The 22,616-nt window shown below is 41.0% G+C and overlaps 2 protein-coding genes across 2 annotated transcripts; one reads left to right on the forward strand and one right to left on the reverse strand.

Annotated features, from left to right (window-relative positions):
* Positions 1-176: 176 nt before the first annotated feature.
* On the forward strand, positions 177-12,475 carry LOC117439436 (saccharopine dehydrogenase-like oxidoreductase). The gene is made up of 12 exons (XM_034075318.2): positions 177-482; positions 2,570-2,679; positions 4,438-4,518; positions 5,501-5,630; positions 5,737-5,786; positions 5,948-6,078; positions 6,799-6,916; positions 9,879-9,998; positions 10,089-10,145; positions 10,282-10,393; positions 11,223-11,304; positions 11,794-12,475. The coding sequence occupies exons 1-12, from the start codon at positions 284-286 to the stop codon at positions 11,882-11,884; spliced, it is 1,281 nt and encodes a 426-aa protein (XP_033931209.1). The 5' UTR covers positions 177-283; the 3' UTR covers positions 11,885-12,475.
* A 1,112-nt stretch (positions 12,476-13,587) lies between these two features.
* Positions 13,588-21,859, reverse strand: gcfc2 (GC-rich sequence DNA-binding factor 2). The gene is made up of 18 exons (XM_034078577.1): positions 21,659-21,859; positions 21,182-21,323; positions 20,639-20,833; positions 20,007-20,255; positions 19,715-19,815; positions 19,405-19,544; positions 19,054-19,237; positions 18,340-18,463; positions 18,167-18,218; positions 17,949-18,046; positions 17,601-17,800; positions 17,365-17,509; positions 15,986-16,107; positions 15,795-15,871; positions 15,369-15,435; positions 15,111-15,257; positions 14,838-14,974; positions 13,588-14,077 (listed from the first exon to the last, which is right to left on the reverse strand). The coding sequence occupies exons 1-18, from the start codon at positions 21,857-21,859 to the stop codon at positions 13,945-13,947; spliced, it is 2,514 nt and encodes an 837-aa protein (XP_033934468.1). The 3' UTR covers positions 13,588-13,944.
* Positions 21,860-22,616: the final 757 nt, after the last annotated feature.

Consider the following 22,616-nt stretch of genomic DNA (forward strand, 5'->3'; position numbering starts at 1 on the left):
TGACTCTCTTTGGAATGAGCCAGTTATTGTTATAAAACATTCACTGACCTATAATACACACGTAACGTGACAAAATGTCTTGATACGTAATTGTTTTGATAGTAAAGAAAACGTTCACGCAGTTGTTAATGTCTGTTAGCATATTAGCATAATGTTGCTACGGAAGTAGACTCTGGAGCGCTGTCAAAAGTGCACGCAGTCAGCTCTGTGCTGTCAGTCAGTCAGAGAGACTGGTGCAGGTATCATCTCATCTAACTCCTCCACTGTTGCTGCTGCTGTAACCATGGCCCGTGTCGAAACATCATCCAGCAGACCCTATCATCTCATTATCTTCGGAGCCTCCGGATTCACGGGACAGTTCGTGGTGGAGGAGGCGGCCCGGGTCGCATCCGAGGGTCCGAACGGGAACCTGAAGTGGGCGGTGGCCGGCAGGAGCAAGCAGAAGCTGGAGAAAGTTCTGGAGCAGGCGGCCGCAGAACTCAGTACGTACCCCAACAACTCCATTAGTTGTGCGTTTTCTCTGAGGTGGACAAATTACTCATGTACTGAAGTCAAAGTAGAAGTACCAGAGTGTATGGTTACTCTTTTAAAGTTCTGCAATCAAACTTTTTCTCAAATAAAAGTGGAAAAAAGTATTGACATCAAATTAAATTATACTACCAAAAGGAAGTAGCCTACTCACATTTCAGATCTAACAATTTCAGAATCATTTACATCATATGTTTTGATTATAATTATTGATGCATTAATTTGTGTTTATCAAAGCTGGTAAAGGTGCAGCTAGTTTTTGACTTTGAATACTGCAGGGTAGCTTGTGAATTTTACTCCAGGTGACTAAAGTCTTATTTAGTGTTTTTTATATTTCACATCATTAATCTAAATCTGCAAAGTAACTAAAGGTATTAAATAAATGTAGTGGAGTGAAAGTGCACGCTTTACCTCTGAACTGTATTGCACTAGAAGTACAAAGTAGCAAAACATTGAAATACTCAAGGAGAGTACAAATCCCTCAAAATTGTACTTAAGTAGAGTACTTGACCAAATGTACTTAGTTAATTTACAACACTTATTTTTATCATATTGTCTCTAGAACCAACAGTTCTGCAACAGGATAGTTTCTCAGTGAATATTTCCAACATCAGAAGGATGGATAATGTAGTTAGAGCTGCTCCTCTAATCAGGTTTTACAGAGTATTTACAAAGGCATACGGAAATCACTTAACTCTCAGTTCAACTCAGGATCACTAATCTATCCAAGTTGAGCTTGCTGATAGTGATTCGTTTAACATTACTTTGACCTTAAACTCTGACTTAACTCCAAAGTACAAGCGAGGAGGCAACTTGACAAAAATAAATCATACCATTATTGAAATTGTATCCACCAAAAACTAATTTTTGAGCTCTTACTTTTTCCCCCTTTGAACAAAGTTAATAAAGATAAGGCATGGTTCAACTCTCACCTTAAATAACTCAACCAACACCTTAAACAATTTATCCTTACTGCTGATGGTGAAAAAGACAAACAAGATTACTAACAAGGAGTAAGAGTTGTAAAAAATGCTCAACACAATTTGCACAAACTGCCAAACTACAGCAACAATACATTGGAATGCTATTCCCTGCACTAATAGTATCTGTAAGATTTTTTATTATTTTAAAATAATAAAACCATCAAAGTCAATATATCAGCCTTAAATGAATTGATAGATTAATGTGTTTGATGACAAATATTTGAAAAAAAGAAAATTCCATTTCCAATTACACACAAAAAAAGGAAAATTCCCAATTTAAAAAAAAAAAACGTATTAATATTTATATTTACTGAATACCGGTAAACACTAATTGTGTGGGCCAGTCATTTTTTAGGATGTATATGCAACACTCTAAATCTGGATAATAAATTCCATGACTGGATCAAGAGCAGGGAGCTTTTCTGCTGTCATGATAGTAATGTGATTTTCCAGAGGATTAGATATTCTGTTGTGTCCTCGGGGAGTGAACAACAGCTGATGGAACAAACCTGCTCACTGTACAATCCTCAGCCATGGCAGCACACACTGTCATTCAGGAAACACTGCAAGCAGTTTGTCCGTTTAAACACAAATGTGCCTTTCTCCAACAAGCCCCAAAAAGTTAGTTATTTCACAGGATGCACAATGTTTGTTAAAGGTGGAATATGTGTCAAAATACCAATCTGAACAAAGTATTGTTGCAGCATACAAATCTAATTTTGCACACTATAAAATCTTTGTTTAGTTTAGATTCTTGTATGATAATTTTTCAATGATGATAGTCAGGTAAAAATCATGAATTCTGAACAAACTCAATTTCCCTTCTCAGTAAAAATTATCGCAGTTAAATATGTTTATCCAAATCAATCCGCTCTAACATTTTCTGTGCTTCTTGTAGCCTATTTTCTCTTGTTCTTTCTCGCATACTCATTTCCCACAGCTACAGTATTTCCATATTCACACCTGGTAATCATGAATATTAGTAATTATGTTAACTATAAAGACGTTTGATGTTTGAGACTGTAACGCAAACATTTGTATTCTGTGTGTGCTTGCAGGTAAGCCTGAGCTGAGGTCAGTGGACGTCATTGTGGCAGATGTGGGAGAACCAGGCTCTCTTGCAGCCATGTGCAAACAGGCTGTGATTGTTCTCAACTGTGTAGGGCCTGTAAGTAGCTGCCTATCATTCTCTTTCTTAAAAAATTACACATTTCTTTATCCATCTCATGACAAACTATTTTTCCTCACATCATCTCACAAATATAGCATGTTGGCATCTCCCTTTGGCACCAGTGTAGTTCAACATATCCCTGTTTTCTCTCTCTCATTAATACACACAGAGCAGCCTTTATTTACACAATGAAGCCAACTGACTTGCAGCACACAATATTTCGTATTGTATTTGAGTCAGGATGGAAAGCATCCAGCACTGCTTTGCATTCTGTGTGAAATCAAGTTTCTTGTTTCAATTCAAATTCTTCCACTGCAGTTTCCCTACTCTTGTACACAGCAGCTGGCAACTTGGTTTAAATAGAGACAAATATTTGAAGTTAAAAAAAAATACTCCCTCTTATTTCTCTTATCAGTTCAGTGTTTCTATCTCGTCTTTTAAGTGTGTATACATTTAATACATCTGGTAAAGGCCATTGAGAGTGGGGTGCTGCCAGTATTCTTGTGACCCCATGTTTCACATACTAGCCCAAGAAGAAGAAACAAGGAGTGTTACAAAGGTGGAATGTACTTCGCTCTGCAGGTTGGTTATCCAAAATCAACAAAATAAGGTTGACTATTTAAGACTACAAACAGAATAACAACTCGTAATAATCAGACGGATCATATGACTTGCATGTATTTTTAAACATGAATATATATACATATAAAACAAAAGAAACCTCAATGTTCAAGTTTAACAGGATTCCCCTTGGAGCTAGGTTCTGCAGCTGCAATGCTTTGTGGGGAAATCCAGTGGATCATTTTTTATTATTAATCAGATATTTTATTAAAATGTTTGCAAACATTCATTTAAAACACAAAGTGTAATACACAAAGATGACACTGTGCATCTATCATCAAACATACTTGCATACAGACAGACAGACAGACAGACAGACATACCAACTGTGCTCAGAAGGTGAGGAAGGTTAATAAATGCAAATGAGCCAAATCAAATATCAGAAGAAAATGAGGAAGAGAATGATATGGTTGCATTCATGGACGGACTATATTAGAAGAGTTGTTGAGAAAATTAAGGGTATTTACTTTAACGCGTGTCATCACCTCCTCCACCCAGCCATTACGGGACGTTGCCAGGTGGGGATCATGTCTTGTTGCTGCATCGGCAACAAAAGGGAGTGAGAGTCAATATCTGGCGGGGTATGTTAGAATGCTAGGTATGGTGGAAAAATGAATTGTTAATTATAAATAAATGGTTTCTGACATGTTTTGCAACCAAAGGGGCCTCATACAACCTTCACATTTGTCCCAACGTGTATGGAGGTTAGGCAGTAATGATAAGTAAAAAGACCTTGAGATGTGATATGCAAGGGAATATCTGGTTTCAACTGTTTATTTTGAAGTGGTTACTGCAGACATCTTAGATTTAAATTTAAATTCAGATTTGTGCTGAATAAACATATAATTGAAGAAATAATTGAAGGCTTATAAAGTTGTATTATTCATACAGAAGCTGTCAAAAGCTCTGTATTTGTGAGGAGTATTTTTTTTACACCAAATTAGGCCCTAGGTTTAGACGGAGGCTTGGCCTGTTATTTTACTGGCTAACATTCAAAAAGTTGAACCCTTTTTTAGCCCAAAGCAAAGTAGTAACACAAACAATTGGCCGGGGAATCAGACCTCCACCAAATAAGAACAATAAGGTTTTGCATTATTTAAATATACGTGTGTATGTGTCTCTGTCTGTGTATAGTACAGGTTTTTTGGCGAGCAAATGGTGAAGGCCTGTGTGGAGAATGGAGCCCACCACATTGACATCAGTGGAGAGCCTCAGGTATGTCGATGGTGCTGTTTTTCTTTACTATAATGTTGTGCACATCACTTATCATCACTTAAACTTGTAACTGTTACAGGGAAGTCATTTTTATTATTTTATTAACCTTTTGTATTTCCCTTCCTGAGACCTTAATCTTCTGAATACTAAAATGATATGTGCCCTAAATGTATTAATGCATGTGAAATTAAAGTAAAAAGATGTTTTCAGATCTGACTCTGCAGCTGTTCTAATGTTCAGACGTGCTGCGTTTCATGCTGCATCCTGTTAGACAAGATAATCCCTCACTTGGCCGCATGACAGCAGTTTCTCCAGGCTGTTAGATGGAGGTCTTATGCACTTAAAACACAGTCAAACCATCTGACTCTAAATTCCCAGCAGAAATCATTTATATACAAAATATTTGAGCAACTCATTTAGGTCATGCTGCTGCCAAATCCAGAATTGCTTGTGAGAAGGAACTAGGGCTTGGAACACCTTGTACCAGGAAGCAAGCTAGTCAAAATCTCTGCTTTATGAAATGTAGAACCAACTGTAGACCAATAGGACAGATGTCTGGCTTTTTTTTTTTTTAAACCTCAGCTATACATTTTTAAAATGTTGTCAGACTAAATAAATTGGATTATGTGTTTTTCTAGATAAAGGTTGTCGTAATGCATATTAAGATCTGCCCAGTTTTCAAAGGGATATTTTCGGGTCTCTCTTTTTTAACCTTAATTTTAAACTTCTGTATTTAAAAATCATAGGTTTAAAAAAACAAAAACACAGTCCCCATTCTGACTTGGATTCTGTTGTGTATTGATTCCTTTAAAAGCTACACAAAACACCCCAACACCTTCACCATCATTTTGTGCTAATTGTTAAGAGGTGGGGAAAAAACTGTCGAATCTAAATCATAGTAACATTTCCATTCATTTTTTTAACTGGCACACAGAAAGCACTTGTTTGTGTCTTTACTATGTTTCTGTCTGGCTGTATGCAGTTCTTGGAGGGCATGCAGTTGAACTACGACAGCCAGGCAGCTGAACAAGGTGTGTACGTCATAGGGAGCTGCGGATTCGACTCCATTCCTGCCGACATGGGAGTCCTCTTCACCAGGGACCAGTTCAAGGGTAGGCTCGCAAACACATTGATGCAAAATGACACCCGCTTCACTCCACTCTTTCTGTTGCTATTTTTGATCATATCTAAATCATGTGTATGTGTGTTCTTCCACAGGCACCCTGACTGCAGTGGAGAGCTTCCTGACTTTCGGCACAGGAGAAGATGTATGTAACTTAAAAGTCCAAACTATGGACCATCTTGTTGTTGTTCCTTGATCATCCACTTTCCTCTTTTTTGAACCCTTCTTCATTCTGTTGTCTTTTATGTTTTCCCCTTTCTTCCACCGCTTCTTCTTCCACATTGTCTCTCTACCTTCCTCTCTCAGGGAGGATGTCTCCATGACGGCACGTGGCAGTCAGCTGTCCATAGTTTTTCTGAGGGCCATGAGCTCCAGACTCTCAGGAGGAAGTTCAATTACAAACCCCTCCCCACTGTTGGCTCCAAGATTAAACGCAGGTACATAGTAGAGTTGACATTTCTTTCAGACATAAAAATAACGCTTCCTTTCCGTTTTCTCAATGGCACTTAAACAGTTGGTTTCTCTAACTTGCTTAAGAATTTAAGGAAACTCTGTCCAACTGGCAAATGTACTCAGTCATACAGTTACTGTTACTGATCAACTTGGGACCATATTTTTGCACCGGAGCAATGGCTGTGTTTTCTGTCCCTTATCTGTTACATTTAGCTCATGTTGGGTAATATGAACGGGCAACATGACCACAGCAAAGTGAACAAACTCTACGCCTCGCTGTGACAAAGTTCCCTTCAGAATAACCTTTCACCTGGTCAGATAGCACGGCTGATAGCAGTCTATCATTAAAACGGTATTTGGCACCAGCAGTGCAATATGTTTGTTTAAGCAGTGATATCAAGTGGCATAACTTCAGTAGAACCTGGTGATTAATAAAACCAATATAGATATTGATATTTAAGAGTTAAAGAATCTAAAATAAATATATCAGGCAATTTTATTTTCCTAATAGTTGTATGGGAAAAATAAATATGTTCTATTTATTTTTGTGCATTCAGGAGGAAATATTACAGTGGGAAAAACTGCCTGTATAAATAATTAATTGAAAAAGATGGCTGTCATTACCATTTATTATACTTTGTACTGTAGTTTGCCCAACACAGTTGTTGATAATGTTGAGTGTATTTCTTTGTGTGAATTTGCAGGGGAAACTTATTCTTCAGTAATGAGGTCCAGCAGTACTCGGTGCCCTTCCTGGGCTCTGATCCCTCCGTTGTGAAGAGAACTCAGCGCTTCCTGCTGGAGGAACATCACGCCAAGCCGGTCAGTCTTTCACTTCTGTTTCCTTTAATCAAACTTTCTTTGTGTGGATCTTCCTCTAATTGTCCATCCATCCATCCATCTTCTCCCGCTTATCCGTGGTCAGGTCGCGGGGGTAGCAGTTCCAGCAGAGAGCCCCAAACTTTCTTTTCCCTGGCGACATCAACCAGCTCTGACTGGGGGATCCCAAGGCGCTCCCAGGCCAGCGATGAGATATAATCCCTCCACCTGGTCCTAGGTCTACCCCTTGGTCTCTTCCCAGCTGGACGTGCCTGGAACACCTCCCTAGGGAGGCGCCCAGGTGGCATCCTAACTAGGTGCCCGAACCACCTCAACTGGCTTCTTTCGACGCGAAGGAGGAGCGGCTCAACTCCGAGTCCCTCCCTGATGACCGAACTTCTCACCTTATCCCTAAGGGAGACACCAGCCACCCGGCGGAGGAAACCCATCTCGGCCGCTTGTATCCGCGATCTCGTTCTTTCGGTTATGACCCATCCTTCATGACCATAGGTGAGGGTAGGAACGAAAATGGCCCGGTAGACAGAGAGCTTTGCCTTCTGGCTCAGGTCCCTTTTCGTCACAACGGTGCGGTAAAGCGACTGCAATACCGCTCCCGCTGCTCCGATTCTCCGGCCCATCTCACGCTCCATTGTTCCCTCACTCGAGAACAAGACCCCGAGATACTTGAACTCCTTCACTTGGGGTAAGGACTCATTCCCTACTTGGAGTGGACAGTCCATCGGTTTCCTGCTGAGAACCATGGCCTCAGATTTGGAGGTGCTGATCCTCATCCCAGCCGCTTCACACTCGGTTGCGAACCGATCCAGTGAGTGCTGAAGGTCGCAGACCGATGAAGCCATTAGAACCACATCATCTGCAAAAAGCAGTGGTGCAATCCTTAGTCCACCGAACTGCAGACCCCCCCACGACTACGCCTCGAAATCCGATCCATGTATATTACAAACAGGATTGGTGACAAAGCGCAGCCCTGGCGGAGGCCAACCCTCACCGGAAATGGGTCCGACTTACTGCCGAGGACCCGGACACAGCTCTCGCTTTGGGAGTACAGAGATGGGATGGCCCTGAGTAGAGACCCCCTCACCCCATACTCCCGCAGCACCTCCCACAGTAACTCCCTGGGAACCCGGTCATACGCCTTCTCCAAGTCTACAAAACACATGTAGACCGGATAAGCGTACTCCCAGGCCCCCTCCAGGATCCTTGCGAGAGTAAAAAGCTGATCCGTCGTTCCACGACCAGGACGGAATCCGCATTGTTCCTCCTCAATCTGAGGTTCGACAATCGGCCTGACCCTCCTTTCGAGTACCTTGGAGTAAACTTTCCCGGGGAGGCTGAGTAGTGTGATGCCTCTGGCACACACCCTCTGATCCCCCTTTTTGAAAAGGGGGACCACCACCCCGGTCTGCCACTCCTTCGGTACTGTTTCCGACTTCCACCCAACGTTGATGAGACGTGTCAACCATGACAGTCCCTCAACACCCAGAGCCTTCAGCATTTCCGGGCGGATCTCATCCACCCCCGGGGCTTTGCCACTGTGGAGTTGTTTGACGACCTCAGTGACCTCCCCCCGGGAGATTGGTGTTGATCCCCCGTCATACTCCAGCTCTGCCTCTAACATAGAGGGCGGAGTTGTCGGGTTCAGGAGTTCCTCAAAGTGTTCCTTCCAACGCCCCAACACTCCATCAGTTGAGGTCAACAACGTCCCATCCTTACTGTACACAGCTTGGATGGTTCCCTGCTTCCCCCTCCTGAGGTGTCAGACAGTTTTCCAGAACAACTTTGGTGCCGCCCGAAAGTCCTTCTCCATGTCTTCTCCAAACTTCTCCCACACCCGCTGCTTTGCCTCGGCCACGTATGAGGCTGCTGCCCTTCGGGCCTGTCGGTACCTTGCAACTGCCTCGGGAGTCCCCCGGGATAACAAATCCCTGAAGGCCTCCTTCTTCAGTCGGACGGCTTCCCTGACCACCGGTGTCCACCAGGAGGTTCGAGGGTTACCGCCCCTTGAGGCACCTAGGACCTTGAGACCACAGCTCCCCGCCGCGGCTTCGGCAATAGAGGCTTTGAACACCGACCACTCTGGTTCAATGTCCCCAACCTCCACAGGAATGCCCGAAAAGCTCCGCCGGAGATGTGAGTTGAAGGCCTCCTGAACTTGGGCCTCCTCCAGACGTTCCCAGTTCACCCGAACTACACGTTTGGGCTTACCAGGTCTATCCAGAGGCTTCCCCCGCCACTCGACCCAACTCACCACCAGATGGTGATCAGTTGACAACTCCGCCCCTCTCTTTACCCGAGTGTCCAAAACATACGGCCTCAGGTCCGATGATACGATAACGAAATCGATCATGGACCTTCTGCCTAGGGTGCTCTGGTACCACGTACACTTATGAGCATCCTTATGTTCGAACATGGTGTTTGTTATGGCCAATCCATGACTAGCACAGAAGTCCAGTAACAAACCACCACTCCGGTTCAGATCAGGGGGGGCCGTTCCTCCCAATCACGCCCCTCCAAATCCTCTAATTGTTCACTATTAAAATACATTTTTAATACAGTGTTAAGAAGAAAAAATAACACCTATTGTATAATGTAAGTTAATTACCTTGTACTCTCACATATTTCGTTTTCATTTTTTATCGTGGACATTTTAGCAGGGAGGGGGTTAAAGTTTGATGAAAAAACCGTTGTAACAAAAACAGTTATGTTTTAAGGTTGTTGTTTTTTTTAACCAAAAACTGGTTTTGTTCCTGGCTTTTTTTCATTATGGAAAAGTTGGGATAGGGACAAATATGCTGCCGTTTGTTCCAAATCTTTCTTTTTTTGTTGTCTTGACATGACATTTCTTGTTTTTAGCTTAAGATGGGGCCAACATGAGAACAGTGTTTATATTACTGCCCCTGCCATGTTTGTCCAGCATCCAATTATCTGTTACTGTTATTCTCAGGTTCAGTATGGAGCGTATGTGGGAATCGGAGGAATTGGCAACGTTTTGAAGTTGCTGTTTGGGGGCCTGATTTTCTGGCTCTTTGTCAAGTTCAGTTTTGGACGCAAACTGCTCCTCAAGGTAAACTAACATTGCACATCACATAAGCCAATTTAACTGGGATATGTTTAGGTGCTTATGTGCATGTGTTTTATTTGTCCACCCTCTCAGCACCCAGAGTTCTTCTCCTTTGGAGTCTTCTCCATGGACGGACCGACTAGAAAGCAGGTAAACAAAAATAAAGTTAAAACACTGAGTTAATGCTCTGCTGCGGTTCATCTCATGCATATGCAAATACATCTATTTAGTTTAGATAGTAAAGGATGCTTGATTTTCTGATATATATTTTCTATGTGTGTATTAGATGAAGGATTCAACCTTCCAGTTTGAATTCTTTGGAGAGGGCTACACGGAGGGGCAGGACCCCTCCCAGGGAAAACCCAACGGCAAGATCCGCACTCTGGTGAAGGGGCCAGGTAACTCAAAATCCTAGTTTTGTACTTGATGCAACAAAGAGAACTATTTGAATCCCTTCATGAATGCACAAATAAAACCTGTAATCCGAACCTCATGCCCCTTTCACACCAGCGCCTTTTCAGCTCCGGCTCGGAGCTAGAGCCTGAAAAGCGCCGGGTTTTCCTGTTCACACCGCAGCGGCGCCGGCTCTTAGCTCCGGAATCCGCTTCATTTTCAGCTCCAAAAAATTGTCGGTCCAGAGGCAAGAGCTTTGGAGCTAAGAGGAGACGTCGCTTACGTCTCTCTTACGTCGAGGCGTGCAGGAAACTAAACCCACCTCCCCATGGGTCGACTGTCATGCCTGCCAGTGCCTACAAGCAGTAGTGCCTATAAACACACTTTATAAAGTCAGGCAACACTAACCAGGCTTCGTGTGATTCTGTTTATTTGTACCTTACTTTGACCATCCGTTCACTGTTATCGATCATTGTGGAGAGAGGCAGACGTGTTTTGTATTATTGCAGCTATCGGATGCAAGTAGTCAGTTTAGCTTCAGTTGCTATGCTAACATCACCCGTTTTATACCAGAGAAACTTTCACAACAGCGTTGTGATACCAAACAGTGTCAATTCAGACTGACACACATTCACTTAGGCAAGGGGAACTGGGGATATGCATCAGCTGCTTGTGTGAGTCGGACAGTGAATACTTTAGAGCGGCCGCTGCAGTGTGAGCTAACGGGAGAATAAACTCATCATTTTTTTTAGGCAAACTATTTCATTTCTGGTATGTTCCAACCCTCATTGGTGTGTCTAAAGGTTTTTTATTTGTCTTTCTGTTATTACTCAGAGTGTGCATATGTGGCCACGCCCATCGCCATGGTGCAGTCGGCCCTCACAATGCTCAACGAACCCACAGCCCTGCCCAAGAAGTGAGTTATAACAACATACTGTCTGACAAGGGAGTGACTTTTCACCCAAATACAGATTCAGCACACACAATTTGAATCTAAGTGTCTCTTTGCACAATTGATATGCTCATTCCAAGTTATTCTCTAGTTTGTTGTTACATTTTGGATATACATATGCAGGACTAATATTTTGCAGGTCCAGTCCATTTGACCATATTTGTTATGTTATATGTAATCCATCTAGACAGTGACACATGGCAAAGTATTGTGTTAAATATTTTAATTGGAGTAGGCATAAAACTGAATATGTGGGACTGTTGTATAAAATAACAACATAAGAGTTTTTCTAGAAGGTGATCTTACATACAGGAGCTTACATAGGAACCTGGGAACAGTTTTTTTTTAAATCCTAAATTATGCTTCAAACAAAGCGTTTTAATTTCTATGTTTTACGGTTTAGTGTGAATATCGCTTGAGGAATGAAACTCATTTGATATCCTTCATTTCTAGGGGAGGGGTCTACACTCCAGCAGCTCTTTTTGCAAAAACCACCCTGACGGACCGCCTCCACAAACACGGGATCGAGTTTACTGTCCTCTAAAGTTTGTCCCCTCCCTGATGCCATACTCCAGGTTTTTGTCAGCACTTACTAATACTTACAATATACTAATAATAAATGGAACGTTTCCTACTTTTATAAGAGGGCTATTTAATCACGATAGCTTTATGGAGTGCACTTTCAGATTAAGCTCCAACAGCATTTTTGATTGCATTTTCTGCATTTATAATTTCTTGCTGGTGTCTCTTTGGCTTGAATGTACTATTGACCCTCTGCTTGAAAGACAAAAGTTACAGCTGCAGCAGCCAAGCACAACAATTATTCAACAATGCACAACAGCTGCGTGTGAACAGGTTTAACACGGCTATGCTCCAACATGATTATTGTCCATGAAGTTTGTTCAGGTTCGCTGTGTCATTTCAATTAATCTTTTTACCTAATTGGACAAAACATGTTTACTACTAGTCTTGCTCTACTACTGTACACTGTCAGGTGATACAAGTGAAAACATTTAGATTGCCTATTTATCATACCAAAGATCAGTTAGTGAAATATTGTACTGACAAATATGAAATTATGATCCAACAATGTTTACATCAAATCATTAAAATTCTAATAATGGTGTGTCCACAACTTTTGCATAAAAACAGAATCTCCTAAATGATGCAGCCTTTATGATATTTACCTACTTATACGTGGCAACAAATCTCACATTCTCTCAACTGTTTCATCAAAGAGGACCTTTGCCAATTGTGTGTGTGTGTGTGTGTGTGTGTGTGTGTGTGTGACGTTTTGCCAGCTATTTTGTAATTTTACAAAGCAACGTCAGATAAAAGTAATTAAGAAAATCGTACTCTCTAAGTCTTAACATGTTCAAGATTACCAAAGACTGATTTGGGAAATTGTATTCCCAATTAAGGCCATATTTTTAGAATGAATTCAATGCAGCTTTTTCGGCTTTGTTCACAGGAACCTCGGACAATACAGTCGTTTTTGCACTGCCGCAAAGACTTTAGAATTTATCCCGTTATAGCTTACATTTAGATCCTGTGGGTAAGGGACATTTGGTTTGTCATCTTGTGAGATTACATGGCTGATAGCTATCAATCATTAAACCAAGAATTGGCATCAGCAATAATATATAATAAACTAATGTTTTTTACTAGCAGTGATATCAAGCAGCTGTCACTGAAACGTGATTTTATGCAAGTATGTATGACTATGTTAAATTGTATACATTTAACTATGTACTTGTCTGTCTGGATGTTTGTATTCATCCTCATCCATAGTGAGTCTTTGATATTATTGATATATCTTACTGACCAGCCCCTAGTCTTTGTTTTATTACTTTTATTCCCTGCTGTATTGCTAATTGTATGTCTACATCTCTTTGGTTGAAATATCAATATATTATAATAGGCTGTATCCTCTTGGTGTAATGACAAGCTGAGTTTGTGGAATTTTTAGACCTTTTTTTTTTTAAAGTAAATGGTGTATTTAGCAGAATATCAATTTGCACTAATATATCTCATCTCATCTCACATTCAGAAAATACCACCTCTATGACTGAATTAAGAGCTGACGTTAATAAGATACTATAATGCAATAATGCTTTCTCTCTTTCATGAAGATAGCTGCTGAAACAATCAATATATATATAGTATTAAGAAAAACATTTGACTTTGCCATGACCGTTATTAGAAACTTCACCATGTCAAGAAGTAAAATCGGACTAAAGCACCAGATATTGTAACAAAATTCAAATATTTATTCATAAAAATAAATGTATCTCCGGTACAAAACAGACAGCAAATTGCTCATGAATAGAAATGGCAGGAATATGATTTGTTCTTCCTCACATAATGTTTCTTGGCAGTTTAAATTGTAAAACATCTCATTTGTTCCACTTATTAGCTCATACTTTAAGCGCAACCTTACCAAACGATTATATATCCATTGTTTTCATTCTGCAGTTCAGTGGCTATCTAGCAACCTTTAGGAGGAGCCCCTCTTCTGCAGTACAATATCTTTGACGATAGCTTTCAAAGTACCAGCGTACTACATTTGCAGTTTGATCCATCTTTCAGTCCAGTGTTTGTTGCTCATACGTCTTCGTGGTTCAGCAGCTGGTGGGAGTAGATCACGTCTTCGTAGCGGTATTTCTCTGATATCGCCATGATGGAATCATTGCACCGGATGCTACTTAAAATCTTCAGCACCTCAACCACAGCAGACCTTCAGGAGAGTAGGACACAGAAAGAGTGCATTACAGTATAGTCTGTTGTTATAAATGTATTAAGAAGAGTCATGACATCGGAGTGAATTTATGCTAAATACATTTCATTTCATGTCGTCACCAATGCTGCATACTTGATATGATGGGGAAATAGGTACGTACAAATAAAAAAACAGCCTTTTCAATATATAAGTATTACAATTAAGCATTTTGGATTTGAGCATTTACGCGTGGCTTTGAAAGGTGAACTTAATGACGTGCTGCATTACGATCAGTGTTGGGCAAGTTACTTTTAAAAAGTAACTAGCAATAGTTATACTTACTGCTCTCAAAAAAGTAATAACAATACAAATACAAGTTTTTGTGCTGTTCTGTGGCACAGTAAGAGAAAAGACAACTCCTCATCATTGTAGCAATTATCATTATGGAGTGGAACAATAAAACACAAAAGATATGTTTAGAGATTTTGACAGGCATCTTTATTGTAGCCTCAACAATCAAGTTCTAAGTAGTGCACTTGTAGTCAGTGTTGGGACTAACGCGTTAGTAGTGGTTATATCTCCAAGTTGTAAAGGCGCTGCTGCTGCTCTCGCTGATACTTGCATCTGCCATTGTATGTGTGTGTGCTAGTGGTGGGCGTTGCCGTGTGTGTTACAGGTACAGTAATGCGTTAGTCACAACACTGATTACGACGAGTCTTTTTTTCATTTCACTCTGACCAAGTTGACCTTACAGCAAAACAAATGTTATGTTCCTTACTTGGTGTTTGGCTCCTCAGGAGGCTGCTGTTTGCAGATGCTATGAGCTTTCTGAACAAGGTGGTTTCTGAAGTTCTGGAGCTGAGGCAAACAGGAATTCTCTCCTTTGAACCAAGAGAGCGGCAGACTGTCTGCTATCTGAAGAAAGAGAGGGAGGAAGTGTGAGGTTAAGAACGTGAGGGGTAGTTGACGAACAGCCAGACCTTTATAAATCAAGCATAAACAAACAATGAAAATACACACATTGATCATTGAAAATACTAAATGTAAGCACCTTTCTGCATGCATGGACGGCCCTGTTGCTCAGCGTCTGGCTGCACAGAGCGGTCAGCAGGTATCGGTTCAGAAGTTTGTCCAACATCAGTTCCTTCAACACAGACTCGGGAAGCAGCAAATCCCATTTTCCCATGTTACCTAGCAGCTATACAACACAAAACAACAATTAACATCAGCCTGCAAACATTTCCTTCCCCAAGGGAAAAACTAAAACAATATAACAAATATTGAAGTATTATTTGTTAGAGAGCAGTACTTTTATGGCCGTCCAGAACTGTTGATCCCTGAAACGACACTGAGGAGACGAGCTGTCTTCTAGGAACCTGTTAGAAAATCAAACGGTATTAATTACAGATTGAAAATACCATAGAACGTTATAAAGTCATTTGAAATCATTTGCATTAGACCTGATCTTTAATCCATCACAGTTAAAGGATGTTGATCGTCTACTGTACAGTCTGTAAAGCCCACTGAGACAAATGTGTAATTGTCTGTTGTTGGGCTTCATAAATAATTGATTTATATTGATTGATAAATGTATCATGAACATGGAAAGAGGTGTAAGAGCATGGGCTAATGAGTGGACATGTCTTCAACAATGATAACACAGGATTAAGTATTTTCTGCTTTCTCGTTAGTCATACAAATGTTCAAACTTAAAAAGGCAGGAAAAGAAACTGACGTTTTAGGGTACAGAGGGATGAAGACATCGTCATCCACGCAGCTCCTCAGTTTGCTGATCACAGCCTCTCTGAAGGCCTGCAGGGGACATGAACACAATGAATACAAACATACATATTGCATATTCAATTATATTGGGGTTAATACAATTAAATAAAAATCCTAAAGAAGTAAAGCAGGAGTTGGCTTGACCTTGACCGGTTTACTCTGCTCTCCTTCAAAGATGGAGTAGTCCTCCTTCAGTCGGTGACAAACATCCGACACACAGACCGACTGTTGGCGGGACATGGGATCCCACACCAGCTCCACATAGCCTGCGCAGAGACACAGGAAATACACAATGTCATGTTTCTGTAGTTTGACACATCTGTGCTCTACAAACAGACAGAGGATGTGAAATATAGTGTTGAGGGGTTGTTGTAATATTCCATTGTGGAGCAGCAACCTGTTAAAGGAGCAGGAAGCGAGGGGATGAGGGAGAAGAAACATGTTGTTCTTAAAGAGGAACAGGTACAGAAACTGGTAAGAATATGTTTTTCTCTAGGAAATCGTGTTAAGACTTGCCAGAGCACATTTGGGCAAAACTACATTTTTAACCTGAATATAACCGCCACAGCTCCAAAGCACTTGCACCCCCAAAATGACCTTCAACTCACAATAGCTTTTTTAATCATCAATTCATCTGCTGATTTTTGTTTTTTAGAATAACCGATTCATCGTTTGGTTTATAAATTGTCAGAAAACACTATAAAATGTTCATCCCAGTTTCTTATAGTCCGAGGTGATGTCTTTAAATGTCTTGTTTTGTCAGTCCAAATCCAAACAATATTAAATGTCCCATGTCATGCTTTTCTGGTTATTACCCGTCCCCTTGTGTGTTATGAAGGTTTTTATGCACGTAAACGGTCTGCAGAGTCACAAACCCTCAAAGTACACTCTGTAGCGAGTAAAACTCTAACACAGAAAAGACCTGTCTGTGCTGCCCCAGAACGCCTCGTTGGAGATTTCTCTTTTTCCATTTGTTTACTTTCTGGGTATTGTGACGTATTTCGGGTATAGTGACAAAGTGTCAGCAAACTCCCAGTCAGGCTGCGGGTGTGTGCACAGGCTGAGTTCCGCGGTGTCTCGCTGTCTCGCTGTCTCGCAGACGGCCACTGGGCTCACAGGGGGGAGGGGGGGGCAGGAGCTCCAACAAGCCGTTTAGGACAGAGAGTGAATACACATACTATACAGAGATGCTGCATGAGAAACCAATGTGAGTTTGGAAAATTGCACAATATAAATGTATTTTAGTATACCTCAACAATGGAATTATGATCAGTAGAAATGGCCATGACATGGGACCTTTAAGATAGATATGATATAAAACAAAGAGAAGCAGGAAATGTTTATATTTGAGGCTGAAAAGGCGTTTCCTACTCTATTTGCATTCAAAATGTGTTTTTTTTCTTCTGTAGATTGACTAATAGTTGCAGCTCTACATCAAATAGCTTTTACCAATGTGCTTTTCCTATTGCATTTGAACACATTACACACATTTAAAACATGCCTCATTAGTGAGTGTGTGTTACCTGTCAATTTGGGTATGACGGTCTTTTCTATGACATTAGACAGCGTCTGTCTGTCTGTGTTCTCCAGCTCCTCGTGGCCATGACCATGACAAAATGTCTCCACTGCAGCGAACCACGGGAAGTTTTCAAAGTCCCCACTATCACTCTGTTACAAAACAAATATAAAAGGTCAAAAGTTGTGCTATGACATCTGTGAGCATGTAAGAGCTAGTGTCTGTGTTTGTGTCCACATGTACCTTTAATGGGTTCCATGGCAGTAGCTGATGTCTAATGATGGGGTTCAACAACTTGGGCAGACACAGAGAGATGTAGGCATTGTGGTAAGAGTCAGAGTAAGACCCTCTCCACTCTTCAAATCGGGACAAAATCTTCTTCACGCTGGAAAAGTCATCCTGGACGTCAGAAAAGACCGCCTGGGACCTCAAGAGGATATCAGCTGGAGAGCGAGCAGAGCGAAGTGCAGCATGAGCAACACTTAATCCGATTTTCTTCAAAAAGAATGTATCACAGTGTAGTGTTAAAGCTGTAACAAATCTGGCCTGTAGGTGAAAGCCATTAGTCTATTATATTTGATTCCTTCTTACCTATCTTCTTCTGCAGCTGCTCCTCCTCTTCTGCTGAGGGCTGGGAGTCTTCAGGTAGATCAAAATCTTCTTCAGCTTTAACACCAGAGTCTGCACCGCTAACATATGTAAAGTAGAGTATAGTACCCATTTCAATCTTGTTTATGTAAAGAAGATATCAAATATATGAGAAAAGTTATAAACCAAAAAAGAAATAACAGAAATATTTGTACACTCACCTTTGAGTTTCTGTTCCATTAGTTGGACTTCCACCCTGCTCATTGGTGCCATCTAAAAAAGTGGGATAGATCAATCGGGTTCATGTACATATTCTTTCTGGAGAGTATTTAGCTCCACATTGTGCATTGACACAATGCAAATAGAGACAGGTGGACACATAGATGTAACTTACAGCTGATCTGCTGCAGGCGGTCTGCCTGCTCCCTGGTCCTCTGTCGTCTCTGAGCCAACAGCGCCTCCATGTGGTCGGACAGCAGGGAGTGCAGATCCAGCTCCACAGAGTTGATCTCCACAACCTGCCAACAATCAGAAAATCATCCATTAACCAGTCAGAACATTCTGCAGCTTCCTGTTGTTTTAAGGACTAAGGCAAGGCAAGTTTATTTATAGAGCACTTTTCAACGCAAGGCAATTCAAAGTGCTTTACAAAAAAAAAAAAAATGAAAGACATTAAGCATTAAAAAAGAAAAGCTAATCAAACATTAAGAAAAAAATACATGGATAAAAGTTACAGTGCAGTCTAAAATATAAATAGTTCAATTAAACATTACAAGAAAAAGTACATGGATAAAAGTTACAGTGCAGTTTAAGATATGAATAGTTCAAATAAAAGCAGCGACAAAAAGAAAAGTCTTCAGCCTGGATTTAAAAGTAGTCAGAGTTGCAGCGGACCTGCAGGTTTCTGGGAGTTTGTTCCAGATATATCCAGAGTAGAGCTAAAAGTAGAGCTAAAACTGTTCCATACAAGCTGTTAGTGTTACACAAAACTGCCTGATTATGACACAGAGCTTTGAATAGAAAGAGAGATCAAACAATAATTCATTGACATTAGCTTTTATGTAACAGTTAAAAGACATTAACAGAACAGATTCACTCCTTTTCTTACCTTCTCCCTTAGACACTCCACCACGTTGTGGACATAGAGGTTCGTGTCCCTGTAAAACCTGAGCTGTCTCTCAGAGGAACTTTCCTCCAGAGTCTCGGCGGATGCCCGAGCGTTCTCCACATCGCCCTCCATCCTCCTCAGCTCCGCCTGCCGGGCGCTGTGCACCTCCTTCAGGGATTCAAGTCTAAAGAGAGAAACAATTGTAACTGTAATTAGAAAAATGTAATCAATTTATAATGTATTAACGTTTTTGTTTCTTTTTAAATAACAATATCAGGTTATATCAGATCAGTATTTGATTCATAAATGTTATCCCTGTTGACATTACAGAATATAAAGGAGGAAACTTACTTTCCAGTGATCCTCTTCTTGACCATTGAAACACTGACAGCAGGAAAAGCTGGTATTTTGAGCCCTTTTGATTTTTTCCTTTGTCTGTTCCGCCTGTTGCTGCTGCTGCTGTAGCTGCTGGATTCACTGCCAGATGGGCTCTGACAGGAAGGAAAGAAAAGGATAAAGGATCTAACAGCTGTAGTACTCAGGAGGATAGTTACACTTATGGAAGCCTTGAGTGTTTAGTAATATAAACTCTTATCCCACTTAGATACAAGAAGAGTGAGACACAGAAAAATGACAGTAAAAAGATATCAAATATCTTTACCTGTTCTCCCGGCCGTCTCTTGACTCCCTTCTCGATTTGTGTCTCCTCCCAAAGGTCCTGCTCATCTACATCAGATCCTGAGAGACTGTCATCACTGTCTCCTAGATTTACACACAAACATACAAAAGAGTAAACTTCACAACTCCACAATTAGGTGCAAAACAGACAGAGATTTTCAGACAGCCATCCTAGTTTCATGTCTATGACGCTCATACAACAGACTATTTTAGTGTAATTCAGTTACTACAACAGAAGATTGAAAAATACAATCGATTCTCCCTGCTTTTCATACCAAGTTTATCTGCAATCCTCTCCCTAATGCTCTTCAGTCTTGGGGCAAACTCAATTCTTCTCTCGTGATCATCCGGCTCATCATCGTCATCATCAACTCTGTCTTCATCATCTTCCCTGCTGTAGTGATCCGGGGTGCTACCAGCTGAGCTGTGGCCGTCTCTACCCAGGGAAATGAATTCTTTCTGGGCTCGGTTGGCGCGACGCTGCCATCTAGCTGCCTTGATCTCTTTAGCATTAGGGACGACTGCTGTAAAGACAAATAAATGCAGGTATGGACAATGAACATGTATGGAACAAACATAGATCCAACTGTTGATCCATACACACATCCGCAAACCTTATACAGACATTTCTCCAAAAGCATGCAGGCTTATTTTGAAGTGTTTCTGTAGGACCCTGTCTAGTCTAAAACCTTTATCATACACACACCAACATCTATCAGTGGCTTCAAAACCCTGACTGTTTTCCTCTCTCACACACACACACACACACACACACACACACACACACACACACACACACACACACACACACACACACACACACACACACACACACACACACACACACACACACACACACACACACACACACACACACACACACACACACACACACCAAAACTCATACCTGGTTTAGTAGCAGAGCGGCTGGAGTCTGAGCTAGCTGAGGGAGACTTGGCATCACATTCATCACTGTCATTGTCGTCATTATCGTCATCATCATCCTTATTGCTGTCGTCATCATCAGTGCGGGGCAGATCATGTGGTGAAGCCTGACTGTCTGAGTCTTGCCTGGGAGAAGCAGACGGTGGGACAACTTTACCTGCTGGGGCGGGGAGAGGGAGATATGCCAAAAACAAATGTCACAATGTGATGATGTTAGCAAACATGTTTTCATTATTATAATAAGAGAAAACTTCTTACTACATGTATACAGTTTATAAGCACCTTTTTGAAAACAACACACCTCTACACTTAAAAAAATGCATACATAAGTATGTGTCCTCCTACCACTTGTTTTTAATATCCATTATTGTTCTATATTACGGGAGACGCCATTAGATCTAAAAATCTTGCACCTGACGTATTGGACGTATACTGTGTTTTAATCATAGACTGTGTTTTAATACAAATCTATGTCTGTAATGGCACATCTATCAGTGTGGCATACCTCTTCTTTGTTTGGTCTTGGCAGGTGATGCTTCCTTCTTCTTCACTTGGAACAGCACAGCTTTATCAGAAGACTTCTTCAGTTTAAATGTTGGTTCCTTCGCTGAGAAAATAATAAAGAAAATAGATCCATGAGCAAAAACCTGCTGTTAAGGCTTCAAACGCAGCGGAAATGGGCATAATAAAAATAAATGTAAATTATGATAATGTACCTGGGGATACAATCCTAAAGTTACATGTCTAATTAGATGCATTCTGTCAGTGCATTTAAATAGTTTTGAGCATGATATTTCAAGTTACCTGTCAGCATAGTTCTACAGTCATGCCAGCATTGTCTCAAAAGTGCGTGCGTTGTTTCCTTTCCAGCCTTCACATCCTTTGCCGCTGTCCTTTTGCATCTACGCATCTTTCTTCCACAACTATTAAAGAACAAAGGATCAGCATGAAGTTAAACAGATATACATAATTTCTGTGCTACGGGTCTTATACAGAGGCAAGCTCCCTGCCTCGCTGCCAACTCGGGTGGGCGTAGGTAATTAGAGAGCAGGTCCTGTTGGTCCCAGGTCTCCAGGGAAACAGCTGCCATCCGCCTGTTCCCATGGAGCTGCTTGAAGCTGAGTGTGCCGACTCCTCTGCTCGCTACACTCTGCTCTGGAGGGATGCTCTTCCCTGAGCACATGGAGGCTTCCTTATTCCCTGCTATACCTGCAGGTATCACTTCAAGATAACATTACATTTATATATTCTAATATTTAATATTCCATCCGTCACATACTTATGGAAATATAATATCTTGTTTTGTTCATTTGTAAATTCAACATGTATATTTTCTACTCTCTTGTTCATTTCTTGTCTTTTAATTTGTAGTGTACAATGCCATGTCTTTTTATGCTGCTGCAACACAAACATTTCCCACATTGGGATCAATATCTTATCTGATCTAACACATTCTGACAATATTAGAGTGAGGTGTACCGATCTGTGCGAGTCAATCACATTTCTTTCTCTCTATCTAAAGCACATGTGTCAAACTCAAGGCCCGGGGGCCAAATCAGGCCCTTGGTGGATTTAATTTCGGCCCACTGAGTTTTAATGGATGTTTCCTTCTGCACTTTTTTTCTTGCGACACCAGGGCATGTTTGGTTTTTTCTTTGAGGGAAATAGTTTTTTTTGAAGCTGTTGTTGGCCTGTGGGAAAATGTAATCATATAAAATGACTGCAGATTGAGCCTAAGAAATGAATGCAACTGATTATTTAATGTTTAATGTTGTTTTTATAGGCAATAATTTAAGCTTTGTTAGTTCCAGGTTTAATATGTGCAATAAGTTCATTTCAATAAGTTTTGCAATAAACATTGAAGCAGTCCGGCCCTCCACTCGTACCCATTTTGAAATGTTGGCCCACTGGTTTTTGAGTTTTGACCTTGATCTAAAGGA

Source organism: Pseudochaenichthys georgianus, chromosome 3 (assembly GCF_902827115.2).
Source record: "Pseudochaenichthys georgianus chromosome 3, fPseGeo1.2, whole genome shotgun sequence".
In the NCBI taxonomy this organism is placed as follows: domain Eukaryota; kingdom Metazoa; phylum Chordata; class Actinopteri; order Perciformes; family Channichthyidae; genus Pseudochaenichthys; species Pseudochaenichthys georgianus.

What these genes read in the sequence shown, in the direction of transcription:
- gcfc2 (XM_034078577.1), bottom strand. Translation starts at nt 21,859, where the DNA reads ATGTGCTCAGGGAAGAGCATCCCTCCAGAGCAGAGTGTAGCGAGCAGA. An exon ending in TGCCATGGAACCCATTAAAG is followed by an intron (nt 17,510 to 17,600) that starts GTACATGTGGAC and finishes GTTTTGTAACAG; the next exon opens with AGTGATAGTGGGGACTTTGA. An exon ending in CCGTCCATGCATGCAGAAAG is followed by an intron (nt 14,975 to 15,110) that starts GTGCTTACATTT and finishes CTCTTTCTTCAG; the next exon opens with ATAGCAGACAGTCTGCCGCT.
- LOC117439436 (XM_034075318.2), top strand. Translation starts at nt 284, where the DNA reads ATGGCCCGTGTCGAAACATCATCCAGCAGACCCTATCATCTCATTATC. An exon ending in TTCTCAACTGTGTAGGGCCT is followed by an intron (nt 2,680 to 4,437) that starts GTAAGTAGCTGC and finishes GTCTGTGTATAG; the next exon opens with TACAGGTTTTTTGGCGAGCA. An exon ending in GACGCAAACTGCTCCTCAAG is followed by an intron (nt 9,999 to 10,088) that starts GTAAACTAACAT and finishes CCACCCTCTCAG; the next exon opens with CACCCAGAGTTCTTCTCCTT.